At 39.2% G+C, this 20,483-nt stretch overlaps 8 protein-coding genes across 11 annotated transcripts; 5 read left to right on the forward strand and 3 right to left on the reverse strand.

Moving 5' to 3' along the window:
* The first annotated feature begins 6,567 nt into the window (after positions 1-6,567).
* LOC108621209 (polycystin-2-like protein 1) lies at positions 6,568-9,728 on the forward strand. Of its 2 annotated transcripts, none has more exons than XM_089461809.1 (8): positions 6,568-6,904; positions 6,962-7,343; positions 7,994-8,206; positions 8,269-8,497; positions 8,569-8,799; positions 8,866-9,108; positions 9,166-9,437; positions 9,506-9,728. In XM_089461809.1, exons 1-8 carry the CDS (start codon positions 6,790-6,792, stop codon positions 9,534-9,536), a joined length of 1,716 nt encoding a protein of 571 aa, XP_089317935.1. In that variant the 5' UTR covers positions 6,568-6,789; the 3' UTR covers positions 9,537-9,728. The 2 variants fall into 2 exon arrangements, with proteins under 2 accessions (XP_089317935.1, XP_017873882.1); XM_018018393.2 differs by having other exon boundaries at positions 6,569-6,904; positions 9,502-9,728.
* Positions 9,729-11,718: 1,990 nt separating this feature from the next.
* LOC108621216 (V-type proton ATPase 21 kDa proteolipid subunit c''-like) lies at positions 11,719-13,286 on the forward strand. 2 transcript variants are annotated; one of them, XM_018018403.2, is made up of 3 exons: positions 11,719-11,875; positions 11,934-12,599; positions 12,656-13,286. In XM_018018403.2, the coding sequence occupies exon 2, from the start codon at positions 11,955-11,957 to the stop codon at positions 12,591-12,593; it is 639 nt and encodes a 212-aa protein (XP_017873892.1). In that variant the 5' UTR covers positions 11,719-11,875; positions 11,934-11,954; the 3' UTR covers positions 12,594-12,599; positions 12,656-13,286. The 2 variants fall into 2 exon arrangements, with proteins under 2 accessions (XP_017873892.1, XP_017873893.1); XM_018018404.2 differs by having other exon boundaries at positions 12,665-13,286.
* A 139-nt stretch (positions 13,287-13,425) lies between these two features.
* On the forward strand, positions 13,426-14,864 carry RpS5b (Ribosomal protein S5b). Of its 2 annotated transcripts, XM_018018401.2 has the most exons (3): positions 13,426-13,736; positions 13,821-14,394; positions 14,457-14,864. In XM_018018401.2, exons 2-3 carry the CDS (start codon positions 13,834-13,836, stop codon positions 14,622-14,624), a joined length of 729 nt encoding a protein of 242 aa, XP_017873890.1. In that variant the 5' UTR covers positions 13,426-13,736; positions 13,821-13,833; the 3' UTR covers positions 14,625-14,864. The 2 variants fall into 2 exon arrangements, with proteins under 2 accessions (XP_017873890.1, XP_017873891.1); XM_018018402.2 differs by having other exon boundaries at positions 13,426-14,394.
* Positions 14,865-15,009: 145 nt separating this feature from the next.
* LOC108621218 (Vacuolar H[+] ATPase PPA1 subunit 2) lies at positions 15,010-18,853 on the forward strand. Its single transcript, XM_089462296.1, has 2 exons — positions 15,010-17,156; positions 17,233-18,853. Exon 1 carries the CDS (start codon positions 15,256-15,258, stop codon positions 15,877-15,879), a length of 624 nt encoding a protein of 207 aa, XP_089318422.1. The 5' UTR covers positions 15,010-15,255; the 3' UTR covers positions 15,880-17,156; positions 17,233-18,853.
* On the reverse strand, positions 15,865-16,735 carry LOC108621212 (RRP15-like protein). Its single transcript, XM_018018398.2, has one exon. The coding sequence runs from the start codon at positions 16,733-16,735 to the stop codon at positions 15,917-15,919; it is 819 nt and encodes a 272-aa protein (XP_017873887.1). The 3' UTR covers positions 15,865-15,916.
* Positions 16,965-18,636, reverse strand: LOC108621211 (uncharacterized). Its single transcript, XM_018018396.2, has 6 exons — positions 18,415-18,636; positions 18,120-18,356; positions 17,923-18,063; positions 17,706-17,861; positions 17,188-17,643; positions 16,965-17,120 (listed from the first exon to the last, which is right to left on the reverse strand). The coding sequence occupies exons 1-6, from the start codon at positions 18,634-18,636 to the stop codon at positions 16,992-16,994; spliced, it is 1,341 nt and encodes a 446-aa protein (XP_017873885.1). The 3' UTR covers positions 16,965-16,991.
* On the forward strand, positions 18,753-19,810 carry LOC108621214 (tRNA-splicing ligase complex subunit RTRAF). The gene is made up of 3 exons (XM_018018400.2): positions 18,753-18,891; positions 18,959-19,288; positions 19,356-19,810. The coding sequence occupies exons 1-3, from the start codon at positions 18,831-18,833 to the stop codon at positions 19,709-19,711; spliced, it is 747 nt and encodes a 248-aa protein (XP_017873889.1). The 5' UTR covers positions 18,753-18,830; the 3' UTR covers positions 19,712-19,810.
* LOC108621219 (uncharacterized) lies at positions 19,759-20,421 on the reverse strand. Its single transcript, XM_018018407.2, has 2 exons — positions 19,969-20,421; positions 19,759-19,907 (listed from the first exon to the last, which is right to left on the reverse strand). Exons 1-2 carry the CDS (start codon positions 20,141-20,143, stop codon positions 19,792-19,794), a joined length of 291 nt encoding a protein of 96 aa, XP_017873896.1. The 5' UTR covers positions 20,144-20,421; the 3' UTR covers positions 19,759-19,791.
* Positions 20,422-20,483: the final 62 nt, after the last annotated feature.

Consider the following 20,483-nt stretch of genomic DNA (forward strand, 5'->3'; position numbering starts at 1 on the left):
TAAGCATAATGAAATCACTGAGCCATAATGAGATGTGCAGCTCTCACATCTACTGGAGAGTGTTTTGCAGCCAAGATGCTGAGAAATCTCTTTGCTTCGATTTTACTTGAAGGCAATTACAAACAATGGACTTTCTGAAGCTTCCCCTAAATGCATTTTAATCATTTACCCAAAGACTTTCATTTGATATTATTATTAGCCAGGGAATATTCTTAGCTGTTTACAAAATATCTCTAGTATACATATGTATGTATATATGAATACATATATTTGCTGTTAATTAATTGCTTAATTATTATTCTAATGTAGTACATGATAATAGCTGTAGCTAGTATGAATTTCATTATGATACCGAGATGATTACAATGTAAGTATGCTGGAAAGCTGCAGGAAATTATACGTGCAAAAACTTGTTAATTCATGCAAACATCTGATATATACAAATGTATATGAAATGGTATAAATGCAGATGCAACAGAAGCCTCAGCTATTTACTTGTGTTGTTGAGCCTTCATCTCTCCTCTTCTATCTCTCTGTATCTCCGCTCACAAAGAAAGTCAAATTGTTGTTCTCTGTAGCTCTCTCACTCTCTTGGTCAATCTCTCTCTTATTTCTCACGTCTAAAGGAAAGACATATATTTTTTTCTCTTGCTCATTATCTCTCTCTCTCTCTCTCTCTCTCATATCTCCTGTCCCTCTCATCTCCTCTTCCTTTATATATAATTTTCTCTCTATCTCTCTCTATCTCTCTCACATCTTCTGTCCCTCTCATATAATTTTCTCTCTCTCTTTATCTGTCTTTCATTCTTTCTCTTTCTCTCTCTCGTTGTCTGTCTTTCTCTCTCTTTCACTCCCTCAATCTCTTTCTCTCTCTCTCTCTCTCTCTCTCTCTGTTTCTACCCCCTCTGTCTTATTCCTACTCAATTCCTCTCTATCTTTCTCTCTCTCTATACTTTTTATTTATCTGACCTTTAATTTCCTCACTCTCTTGCTTTCCCTTCCTTTCCCTCGCCCGCTCTCAACTTGTCTGATCTCACCCTCTTCCGCACACTCCAGCCCGGCTAGCTCTATTTTATTATTTGCATTTTATTTACCCAAAACTACTTTCGACTAGTGTAAGCAGAATCTCGGAATCAAGCCAAGCGCGCTGTGAACCTGTCAACCGCAAGGATTCGCCGGGGACGCAGGTATGCAGCACACACATGGCCAGCTAAATGTGTGTAGTATATGGAGCGCAAACTAACTGCACCTGACGCGCTGGCTAATGCGGACACAGACACGTGCACACACACACATACACACGCATACTCGGGGGGAACTCAGCTTTTTTTTACTGCTTGCTCGACCTGTACCTAATAGTTTACTTACGCTGAAATATTTGCTTTGCTGCCGCAGCATTTCCATTCCACACACACACTGAAACACTCACACACACACACAGACACAAAGATAGAGCTTATCAGAGCAGTTAAATTTGCATACGACATGACAGTTGACTATTCACTTGCGCCGTTGGTAACTGCAACTGGCCAAGATTATTTACCAAATGCTGCATGCAGTTGGCAGCAGCAGTCGTAGGTGTAGGTGTAACAGAAGGAGGAGGAGCAGCGGAGGATGGTGCAGCAGTAGCAGGAGGAGCAGCGGAGGAAGGTGCAGCAGTAGCAGGGGCGGCAGCAGGAACCAAAGGAGCAACAGAAGGAGAGGCAGTAGCAGGAGGAGCATCAGATGAAGACAGCAGCAGAAGCAGAAGGAGCAGCGGTTGAAGGTGCACTATCAACAGACGCAATAGCAGCAGGAGGAGGAGGAGGCGCAGTAGCAGCAGCAGCAGGAGGAGGAAGAGGAGCAGCAGTGGCAACTGCAGCAGGAGTAGGAGAAACAGAAACAGAAGCAGCAGCAACAGTAGCAGGAGTAGCAGCAGCAGTAGCAGCAATAGCAGCAGAAGCAGGAGCAGCAGCAGCAGCAGTAGCAGGAGCAGCAGAAGCAGCATCAGTTGCAACTACAGCCGCAGCAGCAGCGGCAGCAAGAGCAGCAGGAGGAGGAGCAATAGCAGCAGCATTAGAAGCAAGCCAAGCCACCAGGATTTTTCTAGCGATTTTTCAAATATTTTCGACTCGCAGTTTGGCATCGTTAGCAGCCGGCGCGTGCCCAAAACTGCATTTGAAGAAGAACACGGCCCGAGGGCCGTTGGCTGCTTAATGTGCCGGCTGTTTGCTAAAAAATTAAGATAATTACGCAGAAGGCGCTGGCGCTGCTGTCAGGATCAGCCGCAAATTGCCGTCATCATTCTTGACTACCTTTTGTTGTGCCAGGACTTATGAGAAAGGCCGAAATGTCATGTACAAAAGATAAAAAGGACACGCCGGCTAATGAAACGGCAGCAAAGCGTAATAACAAAACAGAGAAAAAAGGGAGAAAATAAAAAAAATAAAAATAAAAAGAAAGAGAGACAGAAAAACCATTGTGTGGAGCAAACACCAAAAGGATTGTAAGGCGCATTTCCATTTTGGCCAAAAGCACCCACGCCCACACGCCATAGCTTTTTGCCCACTTCCATTGTTGTTGCTATTGCCATTGTTGTTGTTGCTGTTATTCAGCTACCGTTGCCTTTGTTAAATTGAAACAATTTGTCACTCTTGGCCAAGTTGCCAGCGGGCATTGTTTTTATAGCAGAGCGAAGGCTGCGCTTGCGACGGCCCCACCCACTTGATAATGAAATAAATGAAGAGTAAAGTGAGTGAGGGCATAAATATGTACAAATATTTTGCTTCATTTTTTTTTTTTTTTATTTTGTTGTTAATATTTCTGTAAGTATTGTAATTGTATTGTATAAAATATGAGCGCGAGCGTTATACAATCTGAATTATTGCCACGTAAATTGAAGTTCGAATTATAAATGTATAACCTAAATATTTGTGAAAATTAAACATGAGCTTGTTTTTAATTCTCAAGTCTATTTTATCAATAAACAAATATATATACAATTTTAAGAGTAATTTTTTGTGTGCATACTTAAACGTTAATCGTCCTTTAATATAAAAGTATTATTAATAAAATAAAAAATAAATATTAATAAAAAAATTAAAATTATTAAAAAAAAATGCTCAAGCAAATTTATTTATTTTATTTTTTTAATATTAAAATCTTTTTAAGCTACATGCTTATGCATGCAGGTTCTTATATATTATATTTCATGATTAATATTAATTATTTAATATTTGCATATTAACAAATTCAACTTACTTAAGTATCAAAAATATGCAGAAAATAAAAAGTTGCAATTAAAAAAATTTTTAAATACTTTTTAAATTGGGTGAATATATCGAATTGTGTTCGATTACTTATTAATTATTTAATGTTTTATTTAATATGCATATAACAAAAAATCTATTTATTTAATTTTTTGTTTTTTTGTTTTTTTTTTATGCTATAGAAAACTATTAAGGTAATTATATATTTTATTTTATTGTTCTATATATTATAAAATTATATATGATAAATTATAGATATATAGAAGATATATTATTTTAAATTGGTTTTACTATAAAACTGAACATGAAATTATAATTATTATTATTATTTTATTATTATTATTTTTTTTTTTTTTTTGTATTTATTTACGTTATTTAATTTTTATTTTTTATTTTTCTACTTTTTATTGTATATTAATTTTCGCTTAAAAACATAAAAAGATGCGCGCAACTCTACATACACATATGCAAAACTATAAGTGTTCCACAATGTAATATATCATTTCATACTTTATATATATCAATTATACGATACATATACATATAATATAACCTGTCCCCAAGGGACGCATTTGAGCCAGATATTTGTCCGGGATATTAAAAGTGCGCAGTTAATAAAAATTTCTGTCGTTGTTTGCAATGAATTTAAAGCTCGACCAGATTGTTTATACACATGCATAATGTATAATATGTGCATATACAATATACACATACATACATATATATAATGCAAAAACAATGTAAGGAAACCCGCATGGAACTCCATTTGCTCACGCGTTGCGGCCACGTGTGGCTGTTGAGAAAGAATAAAAAATAATAAAAAAATATAAAACAGACGGAGAAATCAACGTCAGTAAAATTTTATTTAAATGTCAATTTCATTTGCATAACTTATGCGCAGAGCGTTACATTAAATTACATTAATATGCCGAATGGCCACCTACGCGCGAATAAAATCAATTTCAACTGCTCGATGGGCAGTTAAAGCAATGAACAAATGCCAGAAACCAATTCATTTCACTTTATGCCCCTTGCCCGTTGCCCATTGGCTGTTGCCTGCTGGCCATTGCCCGTTGCTAGGTTTATTTAAGCCAAATCTCCGAGTTCCACACCCACCCACACTCTCACACCCACACACACACCCACACACACATGCTCATGTCTGAATTCAGTTATCCGTGCTTTTGACGTACTTAACCTCCGGTGGTCAGCACCGCCTTACGATAAGCCCAAGGATCTGGCCAGCAAGTGGCCATTTGATCTGTTGCCCCTTTTCGATTTGCTGCCCGGTTGCCAAAGCGGCCTAAATGTCTAACGAAACAGGAAATAAATTCTCAACAGCCTTTTGTGCCATGGCCGATGCTGCTCGAACGTCCGCCACGCCCATGGTGCCGCCCATCCAGCCCCGTGCCGTAGCAACTGTATTTACTGGACTTTGGCCGGACCAAGAGAAAACCTAGCAAAATGTTTGCTTTAAATGCGGTCACCTGGCCCAGACGTATTGCATTTGATATTACACCTGGTTGGGGTATTTGAGCTAGGTCAACACACTACACACACTGAGACGGAGATATTTTATTTGAATACTGAAAAATAATGGATAACAATGAGTTTATCTTAAATCAATATGTACTTTTCTTATTACTCTTAAATTTGTGCCAAATATTAAAAGTCAAACTATGATGAATTTTACAATTATAGATGGTTAATCAAAATCACGGGCATATTAACTATGAATTACATTAAATTAGCTGATTAACTTGTCAAAGACTCCACGCCCTTTGGAATGGAGCGGAATCGAATATAATGATGAAATACAATTGAACAGATTAGGAAATAAATTATTCTAAAATTAAGAAATAAATACAGGATTAGCTAAGATGTATAATATAATATAGCAAAAAACTACAAACATTTGTAAAAAAAAAATTAAAAAAAAAATGAATTATTGTGTTATAATTTATAACTTATAAATAAAAATAAAAAAATAGTGCTTGTTAAATATTTATTAATGAGAAATTCTGAATGTTTTTTTATTTCAAACTCTATTATATCATTATCATTTGTCTGATATAATGGAACTGTAAACTAAATAAACTAGATTTAAAAAAAAAAAACATTTAGATAAAGTTTACAAATTACTGTTATATTATATCTAGAAATAGTGATACGCTGTGGCTATAGTTTTAAAGTTGCAGTACCATAAAAAAGTCAAAATTAATATAGATATAATATGTATAATTATATTAATATTTTAAGTTAAAATGTTATAAAATGAAAATTTAATGGGACAAATTTAAATTTTATATACAAATTTATAATTTAAATTCAGGCATTTCTAATAAAACAATTTCGAGCTCACGATAAGCTATGAATCCAATTTTATATTATGAACTAATTAAATGAAAATTCTAAAATATTACTGAATAATAACAAAATGAGAACGGCATAAAATAGATTATGCTAGAGCTTTGAGTTATATTAAATATAAACATATACATATTTACATATATCCATTATAGAAAGAGAGAGATAGAGAGAGAGAGATAGAGAGAAAGAGAGAGAGAGATAGATAAAGAGAGCCAATTAGAGCTGCATGAACTTGTATGTTGAAGACCTTTCAAGGATATAAAACCCGCAGCATTTCCCCAGCCAACCGTATTACAGGGTATATAAAATATTCGCATATGCTAACGATTGATTGCGCATTCTTTTTATGTTGTTTATTGTGATGCACTCTAAGTGCAGAGCAAGAGTTGATGTCGACTTGTTGTGGTTGTTGTCTGTTGTCGTTGCTGCTGCTGCTGGGCTTTGTAGTGTTTGTGTCTGAGGCAGCACTGCTTCAAATGCAACATTTCACCGGAAAGGAGCGGAAGAGCTTTTATATGCCCGGGCTACTTCCGGTCCATGGCAGGGCCAAGTTGTTGCGTTTTGTTGTCCTGGCCGAGTAGCTCGCTTGGCAGGCAGCTAACAATGGCAGCGCCTATGCATATGCCACAGAGCCCTCTGCCACAGCGCAGTCAAGTGCTAACAAAGTGTTGCATACTTCAAGGCGACGCCCTTAAACTTCCCAGCTGCAGTCTAATAAATGGCCATAAGAGTGCCATATACCAGCTCTCTCAGCCAACGCCACTCACAGACCATTCAATCCCTGCACTTGGGAGCGATTCGATTGTTGATGCATACCCTATGATGACTTACCTACAGTATGATGAACTCACAGTCAGAGATAAGCTAATCTAACCTGTATATATATTTTCTATGTAAAACTAGATTCCAAAGGGTATCATCTATTGGAATATGTATATATATTTATCCATGATCATATAATCATGTACACCTGATAGAGAAAAACAAAAAGAGAGATCACATTTTAAAAATACAAAATTATGGAGATTTAAATCTCTAGAACGAAAATCTCCATATTTTGAAAATAAATCAGTTGAGTCGTTACCCTCCTTGCTTATTTACTCAAATACATCGAATGTGACGAATTATTAACTTAAAAATTTGATAAAGAAAATATAAATCTTTAAAAAATATGCCGGCTCGTTACACAAGGAAACCGTCTTACCAGATTCTTAGCGAACGCATTATTCAAAACATCATAACAGAGTTTTTTATTCTCCTGATTCTACTCGTTAGCACGCAAATAAGTGAGTACATCGAGAGTTCTGCATGGGTGCACCCATTAACCATCTATGTTCGTTCAGTTACAGAGACCGTGGTTCATAAATACTCCTATTATAGTTACAAGCAGACAAAGCATGCATTCGTTCAGGAGTCAAACTACAGGTCACACCATAAGTATATTGGACCGGTTTTCGCCAATGTACAGAAAATATGGGACATATGGGATTTTGCGTCATTTAATTTTCTATATATTCTACACCATGAGAAAAACTTTACCGGGGAAAAGAGAGATGAATTTCCATTTGTATTCAACATGGGCCTAATGATGGGTGTACCAAGACTACGACAGATACGCGTCAAGCAGACACGATGTCCGCAAAAAATCAATTTTATCGATATACACGGGAAGAAGTGCTATCCAAACTATTTACCTAAGAATGAATTCAAAGGCACCTATCAGCAGTAAGTAAGCTTAGGTGTTCACCTGTGCTATGTTTTGGTAATGATACAATGGACTATACGAATGGAATCGTATATCTATTGCTTCTCTCTGAAAAGATCTTTTCAGTTAATATATTTATTATTTCGCCTCTCCACTCATCATCCTCTAATTTTTTGTCCGAATCTCCTTTTTCCTGCTGTTTCTTTTATGTATTCATTTAGAATTTATAGATCATAAATTAAAACTAGCTTGTATGGTTAATATCTATCTAAATACCTCTTAACCTCTTTCCTAAACTGTCCATCGTTATCCATCTAACGCCTTTCCCTCTCGATCTCTCGATCGGTCTGTCCTTCTGGATCTCTCTCTCTCTCTCTCTCTCTCTCTCCTTCTCCTTCTGTCTTCATCTAAGTCTGTCTCCAACTCTCTCTCTCTCTCTCTCTCCCTCTCTCTCTCTCTCTCCTTCTGTCTTCATCTAAGTCTGTCTCCAACTCTCTCTCTCTCTCTCTCTCTTTCTGTCTGCACTCCTAGTAATTCTCCTTCACCATGGCTCCCTCTCTCTTAGCTACTCTTACCTCCTCTTACCCCCTCTTTCAACCTCTTCTATCCACTCTTAGCCTCTTGGCCTTGCAACTAATATAATCGATCTATTTAATCACTGTCATTATAGGATAGACTATGTGGCAGACGCCAAAAGTCTGCAACCAACTTTTGTCACATACTCTGGTGGAGGATTTCCAATTAACCTGCAGTTCGATTATAAAGGTAATAGGAAGTTATTGAGGAATCTGATGAAAGCGGGATGGATTGATTCGGCCACACGTCTGTTTGTTATCGAATTCAGTATCTACTTCCAGGACATCAATATGATTCAGGTTCTTAAGTTAGTATTCAAGATCTATTAAACTGATTGTTCCTCTCCTAATATCACATTACGAATTTCAGACTAATGTTCGAAATAATGCCCACGGGACTGGTGATGCCCTCAGCATTTATACAAGGCATACAGATAAACAGTTTCCTAACCTTGACACCCGTAACCATTTCTGCTGGAGCTATCTTTTCCATCATCGTTATATACTATACATATGTGGAAATTCGGGAAATTAAGTGGGTCGGCCCATCGGCCTACAAAAATAATTTCTATAATTATGTTGATGTACTCTTCCTGATTGTGAGTGAATTTGGATTCCATTCCGCATCCACTTTCGATTTCATAATCCTTTTCTACGTCCATCTATTTAGGCAGCGTACTGCGTGCTGTTTTATAATGTCTGGCACATAGTTACGATTAAAGACATCGAGAAAGTCTACGCAAAGAACCACAGGAGATATATAAATATGGACAAGTTGAGTACAGGCTGGAATGTGTACTTACATATGCTGGGCATCATGAATGCGTTGGTCTGGCTCAAGCCCATACGGTTCATATCGTTCCACCGGTCAATTCAACAGGTGCTGGCCGCCATGAGAGTGGTAAGAGGTAGCATTTGCAATGCTCTCATCTAGTTTTCACCCTGTTTCCCCTTCCCCCTGTTGTAGTCGATTAAAAGCATATTGGGCTTATGCTTCTTCTGTCTGATCTCGATTTACGCATTTGCCCAGTTGGGCTGCATTGCGTTCAGCCAATCGAACGAAGAGTATACAACCGAGTTTTCATCCATAGTTGCCCAGATTCGGTTCCTCATGAACGATATTTCCTATACCTCTCTGGAAGATGCTCACCGAGTGCTCGCACCATTCTTCTTTGTGGTACTCGCTGTGGTCTCCTATGCCATTATCTTGGTAAGTCCACTTGGCCTTCGGGTCACCAAAATGACCTTCAATTGACACAAGTCTTAGAATCTATTCAAAGCGATTTATCTGAGCGCCGATTCGGATGTGAAGAAGCAATTGATCATCAACGACATGGTAATAGCTCGCATGCTACAGGCCGGCTTCAAGCGTTACCTTTGCATCTGGCGCAAGCGTAGCACAGCGCAAATCAACCTGACGCCCAGGCTGCGACCTACCGACAAATTGCCTGGGATAAGTGTGGATAACCGAGCGAAACCAACACCAAACCCCAGTCAACAAATGAAAATAATTACCGAACTTCGCGATCTAATGGCAATGTGAGTTCACGTTATTGATAACACGTTATCGATATACATAATCGATTATCATACTCTATTTTAGTCAGAGCGAGAACTGTGCGCGCATCGAAAATATGATGGAGATATTTGTTGACATAATGGAGAACATTGAAAAGCTGCACCACATCAACAAAATATCCACAGGAAGGAAAAATTAATTGAGATTCATTTTTATACATATTCTATGTTTTTAAATGTTTGATGTAATTGTTATTCATTAATACATAATCGTATTTCAAATAAACAGCGTAATCAGATAATCCGATTTAACTATGCATGTGTGCCAATATATTTGTTCGTATATGTGTCTATATATCTTTCACAAAAGCAAGAGACAAATTAGAACTACAGAAGATCATTAAATTTGTCTATAGGCATGCAGCAGTATTCATTTGGTATTTATATTTAATTAAAACGAAGCTAGAATGCTTGCAGTAGCAGAGAGTGTTCCCATTGGTCACTTAAAGCTCGACTGCAGAAGAGAGCGTTCTCATTGGTCACTTCAATATTGACTACAGCGACATCTACCTGCCGTCGGGCTCAACATTTGAGCGCGTCTCAGTGTTTGAGTGAAAGTCGCCCTATATAAAGGGCAGCAGCTGCAGCATTTCTTCAGTCAGTGCAATAAAGCGAAGTGACGGGAAGTGTGTGATCGTTCAGCATTAAAGACTTGGAGGAAATAATTGAAGAAAAATGCTTAGAAAAATACTTGGAGGAAATACTTGGACGAATTACTTAGAGGAAATACTTGAAAAAAAAAGACTTAGAAGAAATATTTAGAGGAAGCTCTTAGGGGAAATACTTGGAGGATCGACCGTTCACTCTAGCAATAAAGACTTAGAGGAAATATTGTACTTAGCAGAAATACTCGGAGGAAAGACATAGAGGAAACCCTTACAAAAAGCCCTTAGCCAAATTATTATCTTTGATCTCTTATTACATTATTATTATGAGCAAAAAAATGCCAGATTAACATATTCCGCTCTCTAGGTAGTCAAGGGCAATCAACACCCACTTCTCTGATTCTTCCCAGACACTGAGAGTGACGTCGCGACGCGTCGAAAAAAAAAAAAGTATCTTAACGCTTCATTTTCACAAACCTTGCCCATTTTCTTTATACTGTTAGGTAATTTCAATTTTTGAAACATTAGACTTAAATTGAAATCGCAAACGCCGCGTCGCACCGCACCGGCCTGCCCCGCCCACCATTTGCCATTTGCCTAAATGAATGCGGATGAACAAGGAGCGTGTCGGTCGGGCCCGAGAGATAAAGCGCGCACACAAAAATAAGTCAAGAGGAAAAAAAAAAGAGCACAGGTTAATGGATTTTTCTTGTGATATTTGACTTGAGACACACGACGATGACCACCCGACCTCACATACTCCTCTCTCTTACTCTATATACATATATATATATATATATACATATATATATATATATATATATATATATATATATATCTATTTTTTTTTTATTTTTTGTTTGGCCTTAAGACGACTTTCATTTTATTTTCACTCTTTATGCTGTGGCGGATTTTACAAGTGGAAAAGTTTACATTTATTATCAAGATGTCTAGAGTGGGCGGCTCCATTTTGGAGGGACAACAAACAACACATTACGTTTAATTGAATGTTGCGGTTGTCGCTTGTCGTGGGCACACGACGACAGCAACAAAAACAACAACAACAACAGCAACGGCAACAAGGAGAGCATTTTGATGCCCGCTTGGTCTTGGGCTAAGCTTTTGTGTTTGCTGGGCACGCGCCTAAGAGGAACAAAAATTATAATGTAGTGTAAATATTTAATGGTGATGTGGCTTTAGATTATGTTGCCATCACGTGGCCGCTGTTAAACGTGTGCCCTGCTGCTGCTGCCAGCCAGAAGCTCGGTCAATTCAATGAACTGTAAATTTCACTGGTAGTTGTGCGTATTTCGGGCCGAACTTCTTTTACGCATACAATGCATACAACAAAAATTAAAAAACAAAAAAAATCTGTATGTCATAACTTATTTTTATGTGCGAATCACTGAGCTGCAGACAGAGATAATAAAAAGCGAAATGAATATATAAATGCAATTTGCATATATTTCAGTGAAAGTATCTTATAAGTTATGTTGTTGGCAGTTAGCGATATTTGAATTTTACGCGCGCAGCACACTGGCGCCACCTGTGTGGAACTTTTGCAAGTGCATTTACTTACTGAATTCTATAGCAATCTGCTTATGGTTGAGCGCGTTTATCGAGTATGTCAAGTCAAAGTTCTTTGACATTTGACATATCGAAAGTATATCGATTGCGTGACTTACTCGATACCTTGTGATAGAGAAAATGTACGTCATGTGATTGTGGATTCTTTTTTTTCGCACGAAGCAGTCACCTGTCGGCCGAGAAAAATACAATTACGCCTGCAATTTGGTAAATAGCAAATAAATTTTATTTAAATTCAGAGTTTATACAGTGTTTTAAACAATAGACAGACCAAAAATCGTGCAAGATGGCGCCCCAAATACGCACAGTCGTAACGCAAACATTTCTATGGCTCTTCCTCGCCGCGGCCACGATCCTCATACTCTACTTTGTTATGACTGGCAAGGGCGAACGCGTAAGCGTAGGTTGGTTCCTGACCACGTCCAGTCCGTACATGTGGGCCTGTCTGGGCATCGGATTATCTGTTTCCCTGTCTGTCGTTGGCGCTGCCCTTGGCATTCACACCACGGGCACCAGCATTGTGGGCGGTGGCGTGAAGGCGCCACGCATTAAGACCAAGAATTTGATTTCGGTTATTTTCTGTGAGGCTGTCGCCATTTATGGCCTCATTACTGCCATCGTGCTCTCTGGTCAGCTGGAGCAGTTCAATATGGAAAATGCGCTCGCCAGCGAGACCGTGATGAACACAAACTGGTTCTCGGGCTATCTGATTTTCGGTGCAGGCCTTGCCGTCGGCCTGGTCAACTTATTCTGCGGTATCGCGGTCGGTATTGTTGGCTCCGGAGCAGCGCTTTCGGATGCTGCTAACGCCGCACTGTTTGTCAAGATTCTGATTGTGGAGATCTTCGGCTCGGCCATTGGTCTCTTTGGTTTGATTGTGGGCATATATATGACATCCAAAGCTAAAATGGGTGATAAGGATTAAGTGGCCGTGAGTATTAATTAATTTAAATCGATATACAACATTCTTCAAGCACTTAACTAAAGTTTTTACAGTCTGTGTCACGCGCCCAATCAAAAACAAAAACAAATAGATACTACAAAAACAAAAACAACAATCAGTCATCAAGCCATTCCGACATATAAGACACAACAACAACGGTGTTCCATCTTTTGGAAATTACAATCTCGATATACGCAGTTACTGTTTCAGACGTAACCCCTCGCCCCCTCTGCAGCGCTCACGACAACATGGGACTTTAGTTACTTATTAAGTTATAAAGTTACAAAAATCTACAATTTTTACGCCGCGCGCGTTTCGTTAATTTTCAGCATCATACGTTAAATGCGCGCTGTGTAAAAATTACATTGATTTATTTTTTATATTGTTATCAGTTTAATTTATAAGTGTGCGAAAAAAAAACCAAGTGTGTGTGTTTTTATGATATAGCTAAATGTAGTTGTTTATATTATTTGTTCATTTTTGGCACTTGTATTTCTAAAAAAAAAAATGTATTATATTAACTACAACTACAGATAATAAACATAAAACTGTATAATCTTATGCTACTGCTAATGCAGAGGTACTAGAAAGTACTCCAACAATATTATTACTATAGAAAGTATTCCATATTAAAAGCTATTAAATACATACGTTTTGTTAAACAATCCCCAATAACTTGAGTGATCCAACTTTAATCGCTTGCCCATTGCCTTTTTAAATAAGCCTCCATATACTAACTTCCATGAAAATTCTGCTTCTATCATTTATTGTAATGATTGAATTTGACCGATATTAAAAATCTGGCCGATAGCTTGCAGCATCTGTATCGAAATTGTTTTCCAACATTGTTTCATTCGCCGTTTCTAATCAAGGACATCCAACATTGTTAAGGTTGTATCACTTTTCGTCATTCAAACCATCGCTGAATGCCTGCCCCAACTGTAAATAATCGACTGTTCGACATCGACTACAGGAACAATTATAGTTTAATTGAGCGAACTATTGGCTCAACTGCCATTTTCAATCCAGTTAAGCACAGTCACGCTGTCAGCTTGATCAAACCCATTTTGTCTTCTGCTCTCAACCGAAACGGTCGAATTTCTCTAAACTCCTACGTGAAGCGATGTAAGTTTTTAGAAAAAAAAAGAAACCGAGAAAAAGAAATAAAAGCTACTAAAATACAAATGAAATAATTTCGTCCCTGTTTAGAACTGCATCGAATATGTCTGAATACGGAGAATCCAACTTTGAGACTGGCTATGAAAATTCAGAGTCTCAACAACTGCAGGACGCAGGTCAAGCTCAGCAGCCAAATGACGATGCTATCTGGGAGGAGAACGATGTGAATGGCTTCGACCAGCCAGCCATCAATGAGTGGCCCGAAATTAAGATATTCGGACGCTGGAGCTGCGATGAAATTACAATTAGTGACATTTCGCTGCAAGATTACATCGCTGTCAAGGAGAAGTTCGCTCGCTATTTGCCGCACTCGGCCGGACGCTATGCAGCCAAACGTTTCCGCAAGGCCCAGTGCCCGATTGTGGAGCGTCTGACTTGCGGCCTAATGATGAAGGGACGCAGCAATGGCAAGAAGCTGCTCGCTTGTCGCATCGTCAAGCATGCTTTCGAAATCATCCACTTGCTGACCGGTGAGAATCCGCTGCAGGTCACGGTCAATGCCATTGTTAACGCTGGGCCACGCGAGGATTCCACGCGTATCGGACGCGCTGGAACTGTGCGTCGTCAGGCCGTCGACGTATCGCCATTGCGTCGCGTCAATCAGGCAAGTGTTTGGTAGGGCTAACAACATATTTTCCTAACGCTAATTCTTATATCACACTCCAGGCCATCTGGTTGATCTGCACAGGCGCACGAGAGGCTGCTTTTCGTAATATCAAGACCATTGCCGAGTGCCTGGCCGATGAGATGATCAATGCAGCCAAGGGCTCATCCAACTCGTATGCTATCAAGAAGAAGGATGAACTCGAGCGCGTGGCCAAATCAAATCGTTAAATGTTAATTTAACAATATGCCAAAACACAAAAACCAAAATCAAACAAAAAACTGATCGAATTTAAACGAAAATCCAAATAATATACATATGTACATATATATGTATGTAAAAACAAAAGACTTCAAATAAATTACGCTAATCCAATAAAAATAAATAATAATGGAAACGATAAATGAATATCAGAAAATAAACAATCCAAATAATTTGAAAAACGTCTATACAATAAATCTTAACCTATATATTGGCTTTTTTTCATTCAAATAAGGCGTTAGTTTTGAATGAACTTGTGGGTCCCGAATGAGCTGAGCTGCAATTGAACAAGTTCGCTTTCAAATATGGCGTTAATTGTGCAATAATTTCAGTTCTTATTTGGTACAGCATAATTTGTGACAGCATTAATTACCAATTGAATAATAACTAACTATTTAATAATTTAACTATTGACGCGCATTGAAGTTCAACTGTCTAAAGTGTTATTTAATACAAGGGCAGCAAATAAACCGAGCTTGTGACGTCACAGGCTTCATTTGAATGGTCTTGAAATTTTTGAAATTCATGTCAAAAAAAAAAGGCAGAGATTTAATTTTATCGGTTAATTGATATACGTTTAATTGAGGAAAGAACAAAAGAATGGGAATTCGCACAATTTGTCTTATATTCTTTGGCCTGTGCCTCTTTGGGGTCCTGGTCTTCATTCTGGGCAATGTAATGACCGGCCTAGGAGAACGTTCGGGCCTGAGCTGGTTCCTTCACACAACTAGTCCGTACATGTGGGCTGGTCTGGGCGTCGGACTATGCGTTTCACTATCTGTTGTGGGCGCTGCTATTGGAATTTACATGACGGGCGTCAGCATTGTCGGAGGAGGAGTGCGTGCGCCTCGCATTAAAACTAAGAATCTCATATCTGTGATATTTTGCGAAGCCGTTGCCATTTACGGTCTAATCAGCTCGATTGTGTTCTCCGGCAATCTGCAGACCTATGTGATTCACAATGTGATCAACCATCGTAAGATCATGACGCGAAACATATTCACGGGATACGCCACCTTTGGCGCCGGCCTGTCTGTTGGCCTAGTGAATCTCAGCTGTGGCATCTGCGTGGGAATTGTGGGCTCTGGAGCGGCTCTTGCGGACGCCGCCAATTCATCCCTATTTGTCAAGATACTAATTGTGGAGATCTTTGGCTCAGCAATTGGACTGTTCGGATTGATTGTGGGCATTTACATGACGTCCAATGCGGAAATGGTTAATTAATTATTTTATTAAAAACTAGAACTTAAGTACTACATATTTATTCATCTTCGCTATCTTCTGCGCTGTTCGCATCTTCTTCTTCCTCTTCCTCGTCCTCTTCATCCCAGTGCTTGATTTTCTTGTTGGTCATGAAGTCTTCGCGCAGCACATTCCATTCGGATTTCTTTTTATTGCCAGCCCCATTTGTGGGCTTGTCCTCATCCTCGTCTTCATCTGTCGTCGACTCCGGCTCCTCCTTCTTCACGGCGTTGTCAATTGCCGTGGACGTGGAGCGTTTACCGCTCATCAATACGTCCAGGAACTTGCTCTTGTCTATGTTCTTGAGTACTGCATCCTTTCGGCTGTCCAGCGGTCCGGCCTCAGCCAGCTTCTGTTCAAGATCCTTCTGTTGGATGCGCACTGCATTGAAGAACTGAACCGTGCCTCGTGTCGCCACCTTGCGCAGATTACGCTCTCGCTCCATATCCTGTTTATCGGGCTTGACACGCAGCTGCAGTGGCACATTTTTGCGCTGGTGACGCTTCAGTTCCGTGTCAAGTGCGGAGCCCTCCTCTTCTTTGATATCCTTTTCCGTTTTGACTTCAACTTCTGTTCCATCGATCTCAAAGTCGTAGCTCTTTTTGTCTTTACTGCTCTGAGCATCGTTGGGCTTCAGTTTCTTAGCTCGCGAGAGAACTGTCTTCTTTTGCTTCTCAGGTGGCTTTTGCTGCAGCAGCTTAGCAATTGTTCTTGCCCAAGCGGGATTGCCTTCGTTATCGCATTCATCAATTTTGTCCTCTTCCTCGTCGTTTTCTGAGGCGGAAGACGCGTCCACGTCTTCGGCAGGTGGTGCCCTCTTCTGGGATAATAGCGCCATTAATTTAATTAATAATTAAATGTATATTCTATAAAAATATTTGTATTCGCCGTTAACACGTGGGAGCATCAACAATAACTTTGATGCAGTCAGCTGTTCAAGAGTGTTGAAAAGTGTTGTAATGTTTGCCACTTTGAGTTTGAACTAGTTCCGAGATCTCAGTTAAAGCGCAAATTCACATTAAATTGATTTCAATCCAAGAAATGAAGCAAATACAAATAAAAAAATCTTTTAATTTTTATAGTTTTTTTCATGTTTATTTAACAATAATCAGCGATAAATTCTCCAGCGCAGTCAGGTAGTTCTTTAGATTACACGGAGTTCGATCATCTGTGGAACCGTTTTTCAGTTGATAAATGAAAATTTGTATAAACAGCTGCGTTAGCTAAGGAAAAAAGATTCCAGCATATAAAAATATAAGGTAAATCTAATGTTATTGTAGTTAAACTAACCGTTTGGACTTGTTTATTGCCTTGATGGACGGTGACGCCTTCTAGAAGCACAGCAACAAACTTGGCATAAAACTCTTGCAAATGGGCGTGCAAGGCCTGGAGAGGAATAGGCAGCACAAACACCAGAAAACAGCGCTGCATCTCGACCAGCAGCTTGGTAGCCGCATCTACGCTTCGCAACAGCTTTTCAGACTCCAGCACAAGCATTTGCAGTACACTCTTTGCCCATCGATAATTGGTGCAGACATTCAGGGAGGCACACACCTGCAGGCATTCAGTCAGTTGATTTGAGTTCGTTAGGTCAGTGGATAAAACTGCTGTGACTTCGTTCTTATTGATGGCAAAATAGTAGCCAAGCTTTGTTATGAAATGCATTAGGGAAACAGACATTTCTGTGCTAGAGGTCAGTGAAATATTTTGGATTAGTCGCTCGAGCATGTCATCGCAATGATTCCACTGAAAAAACGAAGCATTAGCTTAACTCATAAAATATGAAAAAGCGGGAAGAAACACTATACCATAAAAACATCCACATTCATGAAATGATCCAAGCACAGTAAGAGGCAATCCCAATTGCAGATTGTTCCGCTAAGTGTTTCCATGCTCTGGACATCCCTGAATACATTATCGTAAATAACGCTATGCACATTCAGTTGCTGAATATCATCAGGGCGCTGTGTGAATAAATCAGTTGCATGAATATAATGCATATGAAACGTTTAGTTATATTCTTACTCCATGCCTTAACATCAGTGTAAATATGCGCACGCCCAGCTGTTTGTATTCCGGCTGAAAGCTCTCGCGCACATTGAGGCCCACAGCTAAGCTGAAAGCAAGCATTCGCATGGACATCTTGACGTCGCTTAAGTGTCGATGCTGCAATACTAGTTAATTAATATAAGTTAAATACACAGCATTACTCATTATTCAACCTCCAAGTATCGAACGTAGCCATGCACCGCGCCCAGCTGACGCTTCCAGCAGTCCTTATGCAGCTTTTCCTCATAGTATTTGAAAATAAAATTTTCCTCAGCTTTATTGCAATTGGAAGCCAGTTTTCTAAGCAATTGATTCGCATTCTGCAGCAATGGTTCTTGACCGCTATTAAGTCTGTAGATCGTCGGCGACGCGGTAAGCTCACAGAGCAGCAAAACAAGTTTGGCTCGAATCTGTAATAATAAATGGATGTAAATTAGAGGTAGCACAGTTTATTCGTAGGGTCAATACCTCTTGGTATGGAAGATCATGTAATAAGACAACTTCGTTTTTGTGTAGTAAATCGTATAACTTGGGCAGTTCTTGTTCGAGCATGGAATGATAGTCCTTAAAGTGCGTCGGCAGAGTCTGAACTTCATCCAGATCTACTTTCAGGCTGGGCAGCATGCAAATCTGTATATGCTCAGATATAAGCGCAATCAACGGATCGTTCGCCATCATAAATAAACACATCAAATACAATCAAAACATTTCAAACTATTGGCAGCCGAATGTTATCGATAAGTGACAGCTGTGCAGCAGTGTGCCCAGACGTAATTCAGAATACTAAATGGTCACTTTTTATTTAGTGCACCCGGTGGGATTTCTTCTGTATGTTTATTTCCTAATTTGTTAAATTGTGTATTACTAGCTAAAGGAACAAAATAATGTTAAAGCTAAAGCTCGAGGCGCTGGGTCATCCAACACCCAGCGAAGTTGCATTAAGCAGTGAGTATATAAATGGTGAGCATTCTGAATTAAAATACGCCTTACTCATCCTCTTCCTTGCACGCAGATCGCAAGGAATTCGCAAGCACAGTGCTTTGGCTGGAAGATCAAAAGATACGTCTCTATACAATTGAAGATCGCGAAAAATTGCGCAATCTGGACAACATGTTGGTTTGGGAAGAGGGTTATAAGAAATACTGCACTGATTTGAATATGCCCCCATATGAATCACAATTGGAGCAGCTCACCTGGTTGGTGGGACATGCAATACGTCTCGAATATCTCGACGATCCTGCTCAATACGAATCAATCAATAGTCATCCCGAAGGCCAGACCAAAAGCAATGGAACGCTTTCACAGCAAAAAGTTCAAACCATATTTAATGGCAGCATAAATGGTGAGATTCGCACGCTACAATCAATAGAGCTAGGAATTCATAATAATTACTAATGTTCATTAAACAGTTCACGACAAGGAGTTTATTGCTGGGGTACGTGCCTTGGCCACAAAGCTTAAAGTGCCCTACCACCCCAATCATTTGTTGCAGCTGGAGGCCGTGGCGCGCATTGTGCATGAACGCGTCGCTCCAACAGCCACCCACAAAACAGCGATAACTGGCACCCCATTTCCCTTTGATAAGGGCAACGATGTTGTTTCGGCTAACGATCCGGCTCTCGATTATCCCATGCGTATTCTGCGCCTGTTGCAAATACAAAGTTTACGTCAGCTACAAACTCAGATCAACGAAACTATTGTTGCAGTTCAGAATCTAACTGCCAATCCAAAGACTGACACCAAGCTAGGAAAGGTGGGACGCTGAAGCCAGGAAATGTGTCTATATGCCGATGAATAAATGTAATGAACAAATTAAATTTAACAAGCGTCTATAATTAAATAACATCAGCGCTTAAAAAACGGATGATCTCCTGTAACTTTTTTCTGTTCCATGACGGGTTCCGCCTTCGCCTTTAGAAAGTCTGCGTCTGCCAAACGTGCAACACCCAAAAATCCAGCAACTATATAAAAAACAAATATGAGTGATTTTTTTTTCAATTATACCTCCTTCATTACACTCACCTGCCGCAATGCTTTTCATTGCATAGTGCTCCACAGGTGAGCGACGACGTTTTGCTTGTGAGAGTAGAAACGCTCCAATGCCGAGCATACCAAATCCACTTATTAATCGGCATGAAACACACTCCACGGACTCAGAGACATTGTCTCGGTACCAAGCTGATAATTTACCAATCATTGTTTCCGCTGTCTGCGGGACTTTCGAATTTTCGTGAGATTATGTTATTTAGATTTGTTTTTCTTTTAAGTTGGTTAACAGTTGTGTCGAAGTTTGTTCAAACGAATGGAAAACAAAATTTTAGGTTCATTTAGTTCTTTCCAATCGAAATATCGATATACAGCTGCAGAGTAATTCTTCTTACTTTCTGTTGCCAATTGTCTATATTTAAACAAAAATAGGATAGCAATATTTTGCGATCTATGATCAAAATAGTATTTTTGCAGTAAATGTAGAAATTGTTGATTTGTTTTACTATAATGATATTCCCGCAACTACTAATCGAAATCAAACTTCCACT

Source organism: Drosophila arizonae, chromosome 2, assembly GCF_054131065.1.
Source record: "Drosophila arizonae isolate 15081-1271.41 chromosome 2, UAZ_ARI_1.0, whole genome shotgun sequence".
Taxonomy (NCBI): Eukaryota; Metazoa; Arthropoda; class Insecta; order Diptera; family Drosophilidae; genus Drosophila; species Drosophila arizonae.